This window comes from Corythoichthys intestinalis, chromosome 10 (assembly GCF_030265065.1).
Source record: "Corythoichthys intestinalis isolate RoL2023-P3 chromosome 10, ASM3026506v1, whole genome shotgun sequence".
Classification (NCBI taxonomy): domain Eukaryota; kingdom Metazoa; phylum Chordata; class Actinopteri; order Syngnathiformes; family Syngnathidae; genus Corythoichthys; species Corythoichthys intestinalis.
The window spans coordinates 20,153,175-20,168,134 of record NC_080404.1 but is presented as its reverse complement, the minus strand read 5'-3'; the positions used below and the strand labels follow the sequence as shown (position 1 = coordinate 20,168,134).

Below are 14,960 nucleotides of genomic sequence, written 5' to 3'. Positions count from 1 at the left end.
AAAACAAAACAAAAAATTGTTTTTTTTTTTTCCGAAATTATTTTAAATGCTTTTATCGGCTGATGCTATCGGACAACTCTACTATTAATTGTAAATCCATCAATTCTAATTACATTTATTGTGCGCTTAAAATGCTGTGATTGCATGTGATTTAAAAGACATTTGGAGATTCCACAGGAAGGGGGGAAAATATTTTGATTTTTCAGATAATGTGGTTTAATCATTGTTATGCAATAAACTAAAGCCTGTGGATGAATGGGAGCGAGTGAGGGAAAGGCTAAGATTTAATTGCATTAGGGCTCAGGGATGACGAGATTAACTTGTAAGCTAACTGATTTGAGAACAACGCCGTAATAGAGATTCAATGGCCTTTATAATGTTGACAATCATTTTATAGGAAAATAATACAACTTTATTGCATCAACATTTTTAAAAAGTTAAAAGGGTCATCGCCTTATTTGCACGTTTTACTGGGGCGTTGTTAATATTTTTGCTTTTGGGATATTATTCCTCTAAAACAAATGAATATAAATGAGTACGATACGTATTATTTTAAGAAGTATACGATATAATATTTGAAATTGAGTAAACTGGTGACACAATTTGAAGAACCAGACTTGTGAGACTACTATCTCAATTCACAGGTTTTTGTAGTTAAGTACAAATACATCCCCACTAAGGTATATACTGTACATCCACTTTCTGAGGATGGAAATAGATACTAATCTCAGCATTTGCTTATTTAAAGTTCGTTATTCTCGGTACTTGTTGATAGCTGTAACCGTGCACCAGTCACGGATTAACCACTAAAAGTTTCACTACGATGAGTTAAGCCTTTAAGAAGGAGACAGTTAGGCCAGCCGAGAGTCACATTTATGTCAGAAATTCATGCCTAATAGGGTTAAAAAAATGACGTTAAAATGGAATGAAGATGAGCCAAGGTTAGTGTTAGAATTCAAACCATCTAGCAATCTAGCACATTACGGCTGTATTGTATGAAACACTTGCATATTGACTCAATGAAAAGCAGGAGTTTTACTATTTAGAAGGGATCAATTAGCAATATATTGAAAAACATTGCACCTTCACTGGCCCAAATTCCACTCTACTCCTTTGTCTTCGTCTCACATTGAATAGTAATGGTTCATTTTAGCTAGTGTTTTAGAATAAAAAGATTAGACTGAATGGAAAAAAGTCACATAATTCACCAACGATATTAATAGTTACTGTCAAAGAGCATTTCCGATCACTTGACACATCAGAGGCATAATAGTTATGATGAGATTTATTCGCCTTTCAGATAGCACTCACTAAAGCAGGACGTTTTCATGTCCGAAGTCCACATTCACAAGGCCTTTGCAAGTTGTCCCATTTAACATAATTAGATATATTGCGACATCAATGTGACAGTGACAAATACTTTCAATACAAAAGGGGCGAGTGCAGCGAGGCTTGGATTTATGTAACTGGCAGCGTTCCGTCTCTGTTACGCCAATAATACCATGTCACAAGCTAGAAAATTCATGTGTCGACTTCAGTGCCAATCAGTACTTTACACACAGGATAGCGAGCCAGAAAAACGCCAATTGAGATGGTGTAAAATAGGCCAATTAGGGCAATAAATTAGGCAGCCACCATGTTTTCTCACTTTTTCACACCTCATAGATGTTTAGCAAGCACTTTTTTTTTTTTTTTTTTTTTTTTGCTAAAACACAGGAAAAGTAAGAAAAAAAATATAGTCTACAGGGAGAAAAAGCCATTCAGTGTAATGTGGATACTTAATGAAGAGCATGTGAATGAGACCTCAAGATTTGTATGTTTGCATATTCAGCAATGTGTTACTGTACCTTTACAGGTGAAGCACTTTAGGTGAAAGTGTTTGTTCTGCACCCGAAGCACCTCGCCCTTGCATGGCTGCCCGCACTTATAGCACTGGATTAGGGGCTTCTCTTTGGAGTGGTGGTGTGTGTCCTGCGCATGAGCCACTGTAAAGAAAGAGAAAGACACATTAGCATTACCAATGTTCCCAGGATAATGGCAATGACTCATCAGGATTGCTCGATGTGAGCTTCTGGCATTTCAATGCTCTTCTTTTTCTTCTTTTTTGCACATATCGTGGATACAAACTATTTACACATGCCCTTTTCAACAGCTAGATTCCTGTTGGAACAAACAAATTATTTCAAAACTTTTTATGCCATTCAGGTGACCTATGTATGTCGCATTAGAAATTAGAGTTTCTATTTTATGTCAAGAAACATTTTAACAGGGGTGTGTGTACTTTTCATATCCTCTGTATAATTTATATGCTTCACACAGAGTAGATGCATGATTAATAGTAGCGCATAGTACAACACGCATGCCTCCTGGAGAGAAACAAATGGCAGGTTAGCTGGAAAAAGGGCGCGGTGCGCTGATAGTAGGTGCGAGCACCTCGGACTCCTTCGCACTAATTATCAGGCTTCCACACATGTCCTTTAACTCATTGGCTGCCAAAGACAACAACAGACGAACTAGATGCTCTAAAAATGAGCTAAAGGTGGCCCCCAGGTTAGGAACGAATCCCGTTCTGACGCTGGCGACGTAACCCAAATTTCCGCGTAAGTCACAATTAACCCTTTAAAAATTAAAAATAATTATCCATATTCCATAACGTCCAAAAGTACAGTGGCACCTCTACATACAAAGTTAATTCGTTCCAGGACCTTGTTTGTATGTTGAAATGGCCGAATGTCGAGCAGGATTTTCCCATAAGAATACGTTATAATTCCATTAATTAGATGAATGAATGAATGAGTTCCACAGCCCAAAAACCTAGACTATATCCCTAATAAATACTGCTGGTACTATTACAAATGGCAAATACACAGAGCAACCCAAATAAATTATTAATAAAACCGGAATAATAAAATAATAATAATAATAATTCTTTTAATAATGTAACGATTTGGGTTCTAATGTGGCGGACGTGTTTTGCGTGCTGTACCTGAACGCACGTCGTCGCTGACGTGACAAAGACAGGGAGAGGTGCGGTTGAGATTTACCTTCTCTTTTAATGTTCTGTTGAGAACACCGTCAACTGCGGCGGACAGTAGGCCTGTTGTGTTGAACAAGTTGTGAAATAAATCATAAAAACCTGACGAAGCTGGTGGTTTCTTTGGCGATGTTACCACAATAATAATTGTTACCTTAACTCATAATGACTGGCGAACGGAGGAGGACCGTGGAGATCGTCAACAGTCTACGGCCGTATTGTTGAGCCAGTTCACGCATGCGCACCCCACGCTCATGTTTCACCACCTGCACTAACCCTCTTGGAACCTGTGTTGATTTCTCTCACAGGAAAATCCATCTGGGTCCATCTGCGGCGCTGTCATGTCGTCATATTTCGAGCATGTCGTCAGTTGTAGAAATAAATGCCGAGTTAAATTATACATCACATGTCTAAAAGATCGTGTGTCGAAGCGATCGTATGTCAATGTACCACTGTATTGTAGTTTGTTTAATGATGGAGGAAACACTGCCCTCTGGTGGCAGCGTTGGGTGTGGCTGGACTGCCGTCTTCTATGACTCAGGAGCAGAGTCACACGTCTGACATGGATAAATGATAGCTGCGCTCTGGTTTGACCCACATAAGGCTGTAGGTTGTTTCAGCTAATATATGTTTTTTGTTTGTGCATTTGTAATTATGTTTAAAGCTACAGTTTGTGGAGTTATGTGTGAGCGATTTGCTATGAGAATTGTAAACACGTTAGCATATGTAGCATTTAAGACAGCGGACTTTTGTTCGGCAAATACCGTACTAAACTTACACATTGATCAGACTAAATGGATGTTTGAACACCAATTGTTTTGTGTCAAGTATTATATTGTTAAAATGCGTGTCGTTTTGAACATAAGTGTGCATATGTGTGTTACAGCTTTACAAGTTGTCAAAAGTGAAGGAAGTAAAAAGCTTCCAAATATAAAATTGCTTTGTTTGCTGTCTGTAAAGCTGTACGACTTCACGTTTAGGGAGGACAGACCACGTCATACTAATAAAGTGAAGTAAAAATTAAGATACTGTGAGGTACAATAAGGTACTATTTATGCGACAAAAAAAGAAAGAAAAAAAAAACCACTCGGGGCAAAATGGTGTCAAAATCATGCAAGTCGAGTATTTAATAACAAAGGGACTACATACACATACTTATACATTAACCCTTTCAGGGACAGTCATTCAAAGGTTTTCACTAGCTTAACTAATTCACTACTAGCATAGGTCAGAGTATATGTTGTGGTAGTTAGTAAAAGAAAGGAATTGATATTGAAAACAGCTATAGACGTCCATTTCATTTGCTATGAGAGGGGCTGGAAGCAATCATTCGATGCTATGTGAGGTTTATAAACCAAAAAAAAAAAAAAAAAAAAAGAATAAAATTCCAAGAGCAAAATACATAGACATACTTCTTCATTTTTTCAATTTAATACAATTTCTTTAATTAATTTATTTATTTTTATTACTCCTGACTTTTTATTTGCGTTTTCCCCAATTGTTTTTACTTATAACTATTTAAATATTTGATTTTTTCCCCAAGATGGATCCTTGAATTGCTTTTTTTTTGTTTTGTTTTTTTAATTATTGAGCTAATTTTAATTGCCCATTGCAAAATACATGCGAGCAATACTAATACTACAATTGGATGTCAAATGGGGACCGTAACAGGCTGCAATTACAGTAAAATTTGTAATTCATCTCATTAGCTGCTATTTTCAAGAAGGCTGTATCAGACAAAAAGAGGCATTTTAACTCACTCACTTAATCAATCACACACAATCACACATACGCACACCCACATTAAATGCATTTGAAGGATTTTTCTGTTGTAATCATTAAGCTAAAAGGTTAAAAGCACAAGGAAAGCATAACTGTACACAACTTGACATCTACACTGCTGCACGTTCTCTATTGCAGCAGCTTTGTAATGATGTAGGATGGTTCAGAAAATAGACTTTGCGACAGTGTTTGAGTCATCCTCAAGAAGAAAAACAAATCAATAAAACTATTTTAACAGTATCTCAGCCCTACAAAGCTCCCTTTGTGAAGAAAATGGCAAAGAGGCCAACATTATATATGAAAATAATGTGAGCATAAAGGTGTAGGCACCGCTCCTCTGATGCAGTTAAACTCGGCAGGACAATGAGTCATCCCTTGATGAACCAGACAGTGAAGTCTCAGCATCTCTGAGTGTGACATTGCACCTCCAAACAAAACCACAGGCCATCTGGGTTACTGATCACGGCAAAAACAAATTTCAAGACTCTTAATCCTTCACCAGATTGTAACAAATTTATAAATCAGCTTCAATTGTTTTGTACTTTCATTCTTAGTGAAAAAAAAAAAAAAAAAAAAAAAATTAAAAAAAAAAAAACAAAAACGAATGTATGTATGAAAACGTATCTGAACCTTTTGGAATTTGTGATCTGAGCTTTGTCAAATTCACACAGATGAAAATACAGTGTCTGCTTGAACTAAAACCACCCATACATTTATAGGTTGTGATATTTTAATGAGGATAGCCTGCGAACAATGGCAGAACGGGGAAAACTAAGTAAGTGAACCGTCACATTTAATATTTTGTGCCCCCTTTTGGTAGGAATAACTTCAACCAAACGCTTCCTGTAGCTACAGATCAGTCTGGCACATCAATCAGGACTAATCTAGGCCCATTCTTCTCTACAAAACAGATGTAATTCAGTCAGATTGCTGGGATGTCTGGCATGAATTCATTCTTCATTCATTCACCTGTGTGATTTTGACTAAGATCAGATCACATTTGATGGTGATTTTATGCAGAAATGTGAGAAATTACAAAAGGATTAGATACTTTTTCATACCACTGTAGCATTAACAACAACTACCATTAAGTCCAGCAGTGACAACCTATCATGGAAAAACCACTGCCAACATTACTAATGTTGCAAGATTCCAAGATCAAAAACCGAGGTTTGGATGGGAAAGAGTGTGCTGGGTTTTTCCGTTTCAATGCGGCCTGCTTGCTGCACTTTAAATTGCTGTGTGCCTCAGCAAGAGGCGGAGACTCTTTGACAAAATAAAGCTGAGACAGGCACGCTACGCCACATCATATTAAAATTTTAAAACACAAAAAGGGCTTTAACAAAAAACAGATTGGGACATGCAAGTTTTGATACAATCTCTATTAGTAACATCTTGTTTAACTTGCAGGAACAAATAAAACGAATGTATATTACCTCATTTGCTGCCATTGATGATGAAATCATTTCTCTATTGCAATTTTTAGGCGGTCTCATGATAGCTGCTTTACAAGAATGTGTTATATAACACTATAAATAAGTAAGAATATGGAACACTTAGCAAATCCAGCACAGTACAACTCTCACTCAAATATACAACAGAAACAAAATTGTTTCTGCGCAAAGTACAACCACTCCCAAATTTTAGTTGGAAGTGTTGGCTGTGCTGACTTTGTGATCTTTGCATTCTCTTCACAGAGGGATAACGTGACTGATATGAGCCTCAACACACAATGGATACACACGCACACACAAGCATGGTGCTGAGAAAGCAAAAACCAGCAGAGCATCCCGAAGCCTAGTGACGAGTCATAAGCGGTGGGCTTTCTCTCCTCACCCCTAAAGCCCTTCCACCCTTCACTCATAAAAAGCAGAGTATTGCTATGTCGACAATAACAAAGGGATAACAGGGAAAGCCTTTAGTCCCATGAGGGCTGATTCTCCCGCAACACGTGCTCACACCTAGCTGGAAAACGACAATATTGGCAGTGATAACACCTTGATGTACAACTTTAAATTCATCAGAATGCAACATGGTAGAAGCTTGAAAATACGCCAGGGAGCAGGGACTTCAGACAAGAGAGGGAAGCTCTGATAAAATATTCATTTGCTCATTGCCTTTGCTACTGTAAAATATACAGCATTTCCAGTAGAGACAGGAAAATCCCCAAAGGAGTATACGAATGATGGTAAGAAAATCAGACAAAGAGGTTGAATCCTACACAATAGGACCCCAGATGTGACTGCTTTGCTCATCCACTCTAGTGGCTAGCTACCCCTTGACCTTATTTTGTGAGGGCATTCTGTTTGACATACACACAAAGGAGGCGACAATGGGGAAGGAAGGTGTGACGTCTGCCATGGGTTGAACTAAAATACAAAGCTATCGTAGAGGAGGTGGCACAGACACAAAAGCCGCTTTCGCACTGTAGGGAACTATCTGCAGTTCCTAGAACATTTTGGGGGACGATGACGTCTTTTTGCAAGTAGGAAGCAGGGACCAAGAACTTGAGTTCCGGGAACCATTTTACTTCCTACTCCGAGGCAGGGACTTTCAGTGGGGTTGTAGGAACTTGATTACGTAGGTGTCTGGTGATTTGCATAAATCAGCAGCTACGCCCCTTCCATACTCGCGCGCCATATTAAAAAATAAAAAAATAAGTTAAAAAAACTACTCCGTACTAGGCATGTGCCAGTATGAGATTCCGACGTATGATAACCTTAAACACAAATGTCACGTTTTCGCGGTATCACGCTATTGCAATTACAGCTCTAAAATGTGTTACTTTGAGATATCTGGGTTTAAAAAAAAGTTCCATTGAGCAGGATTTTTATTTTTCAAAACCTATTAGCAAATTTGGACATAAGTATGTTAAGATAAATTTTTTTTAAATGACAAAAAAACCTGAAATATTCTAAATAATATTAAAACATTACTATCAACATTATTTGCATCAGAACAAAAATAATTTTATTATTTTTCTTAGAAAGAACGTGTGTATGACTCCTATCATGTTTACATTATACACACTCTCTCTTTCACAACACAGCCAGTTGCCAGAGAGAAAAAAAAAAACACCCCGTTTTACCACCACTAGACACACAAACACGGTGGAGTTAACTCTCATAGCCAGTGGGAAACGTGCATGAAAGTGTTTACTAACCTTTAATTTTGTATAAATGCGAAATAATATTGGAGGTATTGCCTCCTAGGCAGCCACCCAACTGCATACATGTTTTACATGTTGGTTGGCCCTCCTCTTAGCCGTGGCCGTCTGTAACTTTTCTGTAGCCGAAGTATTTCCATACCAGCTATTTTGTTTTCTTCGATGGAGGAAAAGTTCAGGAGTTTAACCTCCTCCAACCATCGGGTAGCACAGCTGACTCACTGACACTGAACAACAACCGGTGGGGGAGGGTTGAGCCTTACAGCCGCAAGCGAAGGATTTCTCCATGCATTTTCGGAACATAAAAAATATCTAATACCTTAGGGACAGTACGAAGGAAATCTTTTTTTTGCGGTTTTGAAACCTTGACGCTTTCATACTACAATATACCTTGAATCCGGTTATCGGAACATACCTACTCTGTACTAAATCTGTGCTCTTCCAGTCTCTTCGTCAGAAGCTGGTTTTACTCCTCGATGGAAACTATTCACTTCAAACAAGAAAGAATTGCCACTGTGTCCTCAACGGTCTGTATTTCGTTGTTTTCCGTTCAGCTTAGTTTTGCAGTTTTATTTTGCCAGAGGTGGGTGTGGTGAGTAAATAATGCGCTACTGGAGCAGACTACAACATCACAACAGTTCGTATCAGGTGCAGTATGCATGTGCGAACACGTCTGCCTGGCGAAGGATAGTTCCTATAACTACTGGAGTTATAGGTTCTGCGGTTCCTACAGTCCGGAAGCAGCTATATTAAGCACAAGGATCATGCTCGCCATTTTTTGGGGGGGGTAGAAAAGTGAAGTGAAAATAACAGGGACGCCTAGTCTTGCAATTTGCAATGTTGGCAAACGTCAAAACATTGTACTGTCTGCTTTATCGGATTTGCATTTTTCTAATATCTTTTCCAGCCCATAACTGGAAGTGAAACATATGGAAAATATTTTGTTTTAAGTAATTTAAGTATAACCAACAGATAAACAAACAACAAAAACAAAATCCTTTAAAGGTATGGAACTGTTGCGCTGGAAAAACAACTTTATGTCGGGTATGAAAATGTAGTATTACGAGTAATTTTCTGGACTATAAGTCGCACCTGAGTATAAGTCTCACCACCTAAAGAATGCAAAATTAAGAAGAAGAAAACATATATAAGTCGCACTGGAGTAGAAGTCACGTTTTTGGGGGTCAGTTTTTTAACTGATCAAAAACCAAGAGCGAACATAATACTTTAAAGTAATAATCGTAAAATGGAGAACAAAAGGCTTAATATGTCTCTGCAAACAACATTTAACATTAAGAGTTTTTCAGATAACTATGGTTTAAAAAACAGTGGTGGAAAGTAACGAAGTAAAAGTACTTCGTTACTGTACTAAAGTACATTTTTGTGTATCTGTACTCTACTTGAGTATAAATATGAAGTGGTCGTTTTTACTTTTACTTCATTTTACAGCACATATGTACACTTTATACTCCACTACTTTCGAATTGTCGCCTACGTTACACGTTACCTTAGTTTGTTTGTTTTTCTCTCAGTGTGAATCGATAGTTTCAATTTTATGCCTTCGGATAAGCCTCATGCATCTATATAGTAATTGAGCACTAGAAGCAGCAACACGAGTACAAGCAAGATTAGGCAGGTGAACAATATACTGAACAATAAAAACCAACAGTGAGGGCAGCGCGCCTTCAAATGGGTGCTGCACACTCATGCTGTAGAGTAGGTGGGGCGATGCACCTGATAGTTGCTTGCAATCTGCCATTAAGCTAAGTTTTGGAGTTTTTTTTTTTTTTTTTAGCCTGTTATGCTTCCGTTTACGGTGCAGTCTATTTTATTACTTGTTTTTTTTTTTTCATTTGGCACAGTTATATATTTATTACATATACAGTATATATACAGTATATATTTAAAATATAATATACTATATAATATATATACAGTACGTATATACTGTATATGGTGGAAAACACTCAGGTGACTTGGAAGTTCTGCTCTGACACCCCCAATTTGGCAAAATTTCAAAATTGTCCTATATGCATGTGTGATACATCATTGGGAAGCTTATAATCTCAATTTTCTGGGGGAAGAAAATTTTTGAACAGGAGAGCATTAGAAAGAAAAAAAAATGTTTAAACAGCAAAACCCTAAATGGAGGTGAGAGCACGTTAGAGCAGAATTTAAGACGCCGTGATTTTAACGAGATATTATTGTGTACTTACCTTTTTTCGATCCAAAAACTCCATGTAGCATGTATCATTGAGTGTCAAGACACAGATGTGAACGGCCACAGCCGGATTTTGGTCATGGTAATATAACAAGGGTCGCGATGCAGAAATCGCAGACATCAAGGCGTGATCGAGATGTTCTTTTTCACATATTTACCCTTTTAAACATTGTTTTTCAATTTTTCTCTGTTTGGATCGATTGTTTATCATCTAACATATCGGAGAAAATGCGACAGTAAAAAAAACACAAAAAAAACAATTAAGCGATAGTTATGAGGTAGATATCCGTGAATTTTTTGCAGACACCATATTTTTCATTTTGATGTAATTTGTTTAAAAGTTCAAAATATGCGAGTGAAAATTTTTTTAATGTCTTTTTTTTTTTTTTTTTTTTACAAAATATTAGACATCAATTAATCATTCTAAACTAAAAATGACAGACATTTTGAATAATAAATATAACTAATTACCTTCGTTTTATGGCTATGTTGAAACAAAAGCGGTCGCACGATGTCTGTAAACGGAGGTTTCCAGGGTAAAACGGACAAATTAAAAATAGTTCGGGGGTTAGGGTTAGGGTCATGCGCCATTAATCTGCTATGGCAGCATATAGACATATTGTTCTATCAAACACAACAGTTCTTTTGGCTTAATACAGCAGTTTATTTTAAAGAGGAGTGCAAGAGCAGAAACGGCTTTTTCAATTTTGTCTGTGTTTTCCCCTATATATATTGCATTTTTGGATCAGGAGAAAATACTTTTACGTTTTACTTGTAAATTTTAGTTCTTTTGTACTTTTACTTGAGTGATTTTTTTTTTCGTAGATATTTGTACTTTTACTTAAGTAATTGTTTGCCCCTGTACCTGTACTTTTACAAAGTAAGTACTTCATCCATCACTGTAAAAATCACAAGATAACAGGCTGAGTGGAAAAAAGACATATATAAGTCACACTTGAGTATAAGTCGTAGACCCTGTCAAACTATTTAAAAAAAAAAAAAAAAGAGACTTACAGTCTGGAAAATACACTAACTGCTAAACTTATGTTACAAGTGATGATGTTTTTAAACCTCTTTTTGGACACATCACCTTCCGTCAAATTTCCAGAGGATAAAAATTCCATGGATTCAGCGGTTAGGTTAGTCCGGACAAGTCTGCTTTCAAGTCAAATAACTTGGCTTTGAAACACCTGAGTTGGGAATATTGGATTTCCTAGCAGCAAGGGGGGATAGAAATTCTTCAAGTTGCACAGTGCATCAGCAGGAACTTAAACAAATTCAGTTATCATAAAGGAATGTTTCGGCCTGAGAGTCACTTCACAACAAAGGTAAACCTTTACACTAGCTCTGAGGTATCTTGAGAATATTAATGCAACTAATTCCAAGTAATTTTCAAAGAATTCACATCTTCAAGAGATGTAAAAAAAAAAAAAAATTAACTTAAAGGTAAAAAAACAACAAACAAGTACTCGAGTTAGCGTAATCTGGCGTTCAGTATGTGGACATTCCTCGCATTACTCAGTTTAGACTATCTCGGTAGGTCTATATTTATTTGGTTAAACAACCACGTGGTACAAAAGAATAAATAACAATGAATTGTGGGAATTTGTAGCTGAAATGGTACATTCGTGCAGGCTATAGTGAAAATAATCAATCGGGGCTTGATCAATATAAGTGTTGAATATTTACAGGATCTGTATATAGTCTAGTCAAGCTGTAGTTGTGGTACCTCCAATACTTGCCTTATTTACAGGTCTGTGAAGACCTATAGAGACCCCATCAAATCCCAAAGCATGGTCAGATGTATGTATCTGTCCGTGGGGGAGGGTCTGCAGAGCTCTTTATCACCAGCCATAACAAGAAGCTCTGAACCCTCACCACCATGAATATGTATGACTGCAAGGCATCCTCTCTGCACCGCTACCAGCACCCCAGACAAAGCACTTCAAACGCATGGGGGGACCCTATCACACGCCACCAGACCCCCCGAACTACTCCTTGGGGAGCTTGCTTTGGAATAATGATTTAGCACAATGCAAAGCATTTGTCATGCAGCAAATATCCCCCCAAATGTTGATAAACACTTAGAGGGACTTCCACTATTGACCCTATCTGTTATGAGACAATAGTTGGTTCATGAACCACACAATCACTATGCCTGTTTACGTGAAAATGATAAAAGCTCTTAGCTTTTGAACACATCCATTATGTCTCCACACTCTACCGTCTTATTTCCTGTTATAATAGGACCATCGATGTCAGACAAAGAGGATGTTTGTTGATGAGCACAATGTATATGTTTATCTTGTTGTTTTAATGTGTTACTTTAGGTCAGTGACTTTCACATTCTGGCCGACCACTTATCTCATCTGAATATCCGAGGCCAGTGTGCCATCTGCACAAACATTGTCTCTATGCATTGGGACAGCACGTGTGTTTATGTGTTGCATGTTCCCTACATGTTGGAGAAAGAGGTTATATATAGAGGTTAGCTCTGCTCTTAAAGAATAGAAAGAAAAATTAAAAAGTAGAGTTGCCAACTGTCCCTTAAAAAATGGAATCGTCCCGTATTCAGTAACAAAAGTACACGTGCTGTATTAAGCTTTAAAGGGACGTGCTTTGTCCTGTAATATCATGAAACTAGAAAATAGTGTCTTATTTGACAAACGAATGAATACTATGCAAAATAATAAATATGCAGGAAAACACATTCGCCCGCTTCTCCTGCTTTTAACCAATGAGCTGATGAAACAATGACAATACGAAATCCCACTCATTTTATAGGCCGAAGTACTGTCACTTGCCATGATGATAACGGAAGACATCATAAATGTGTAGGAGGTAAGAGGTTCGATTGAAGCTTAAGTAAAGAAGCATGTTCGAAATGATGATAATTTGTTTTCTTGTTCTTCTCAGTGTAATTTATTTTCACTAAAGTCCCTTTCAGACACATACTGCACTCAGTTCATATCCCGGGATTTAAATTGGTAGCTCCTACTGTATGTCTGAAAGCAATTTCCCAGGTCGACTAATACTGAGATGATATGGACATTTACTGGGTCGTGTCCTAGCATAATGTCCGCGACTCACTCGGGACGTGGCACGTGTGAAAGCTTGCGTTGAATTCCCGGATCACAGCACGAAGGCTGATGACGTAAATATCACGGCGAGTCGATCGTCATTTCCTCTTTCTTCGCAGTAAGACGAAAAGCAGTAAACAAACATCGCAATTCTCAACATGGCAAACTGGAAATAGCAAAATTAAACTGGAAACATGACGAAATTAAATTGCTACTGGATCGTAGAGCCGAGGAAGAGACAGTTCATCGTCCATCTTTGGAAATGTGTGGTTTATTTTGTTGCCGATGCCGACCAAATATGACGTAATGTCCAACTCGGGTTATTCGAATTTATCAGGATATAAGTCTGAAAAGGGCTTAATTATATTACCGTAATTTTCGGACTATAAGCAGCTACTTTTTTCCTTCATTTTGAATCCTGCGGCTTATAGTCCAGTGCGGCTTATTTGTTGATTTATTTAGGTTAATAGGTAACACTTTATTTGACATTGGCGTCACAAACCCGTCATAATTATGATGTGACACTATCATGGGCATTATGACAGATGCTTATGACAGATGCCATTAATTGCATCCAGCAAATTATGTCACTAACTGTGACATAACAAGTAACAAGTGAGATCATTTGCCGGATAACACTAAATGACATCTAACTTATTAGCATTCATTAATGGTCATGACAGTCTCATGTCATAATTGTTATTGTCTAATGACAGTCTTATGGCGCCACTGTCAAATAATGTGTTACCAAATATCATAACTAACAATTTATAAAACAACTGGAACAGTAACTGAAGTAACTCATTAGCACAGAACATGAATTTTGATTTTTATGTACGTCTGTAGCGCTGCAATGCATGCTAGGAGGCATGTTGGACAACAACCGTGTTGACAGGTGGTGGCAGTGGTTGACCGTCTCCCCCAAGGGAGCAGTGATGGCCAAATGAAGCTTCTTGAAGCAGTGAAGCTGTGCAGCCAATTGGTTCAAAGCTTTATAGTGGTTCATTTGGTCTTATGACAGTCGTATGATGTTGCTGTCAAATAAAGTGTTACTGGTTCATATCTTTTGGTGTAAATATCCCATAGTACAGTGAGGACAGCTGCGGCTTATAGTCCAGTGCGGCTTATCTATGAACAAACGTCGTTTTCGTGTCAAATTTAGTGGGTGGCGGCTTATAGTCGGGTGCGCCTTATAGTGCGAGAATTAGGGTATATATTTGTGTTATGTCAATTTCATTTGTATTTCCACATTATATTTGGAGTGATCATTTGTCAAAAAGTTATTGCTGAGAGGACTTTTAACGCACCTAAATTATATTTTAAAAAAAGAAAAGAAAAAAATGAAATGAAATGAAATGAAATGGAAAAAAAATGTTTGCACTTTGTAAAAAAAAGCATAAAAAAAAATAAAAACACACTAACAAAAAAAAAGGCTCAGGACTTTAAGAGTTAAATTACAGTATAAGTTTTAAATTTAGTAGGACTGATGTTAATTTTATTCTAGTATATTTTGTTTTAAAAATACAATGCCGATAATTGTTGTTTTTCGATGTGCTTATATCACTCAAATATGTACAGTACCTAATTAATTCAGGTATGAGTTGAAGGGAATCGTATCTCTCGTATTTACTGTTTGTATTACTGTAACACACCCAAAATAAAATAAATAAGTTTCAG

At 37.3% G+C, this 14,960-nt stretch overlaps 1 protein-coding gene across 10 annotated transcripts in view; it reads right to left on the bottom strand.

Moving 5' to 3' along the window:
* Window positions 1-14,960, bottom strand: part of LOC130922993 (actin-binding LIM protein 1-like) — a 188,646-nt gene that overhangs the window by 147,997 nt on the left and 25,689 nt on the right. For all 10 annotated transcript variants that reach the window (XR_009064639.1, XR_009064638.1, XR_009064640.1 and 7 more), the window contains one exon: window positions 1,848-1,985. Coding sequence is in view for 5 of the 10 variants with exons in the window: in XM_057848337.1 (XP_057704320.1) it covers window positions 1,848-1,985 (138 nt within the window). In the remaining 5 variants the exon portion in view is untranslated. Of the gene's footprint in view, window positions 1-1,847; window positions 1,986-14,960 lie in introns of those variants that run through there.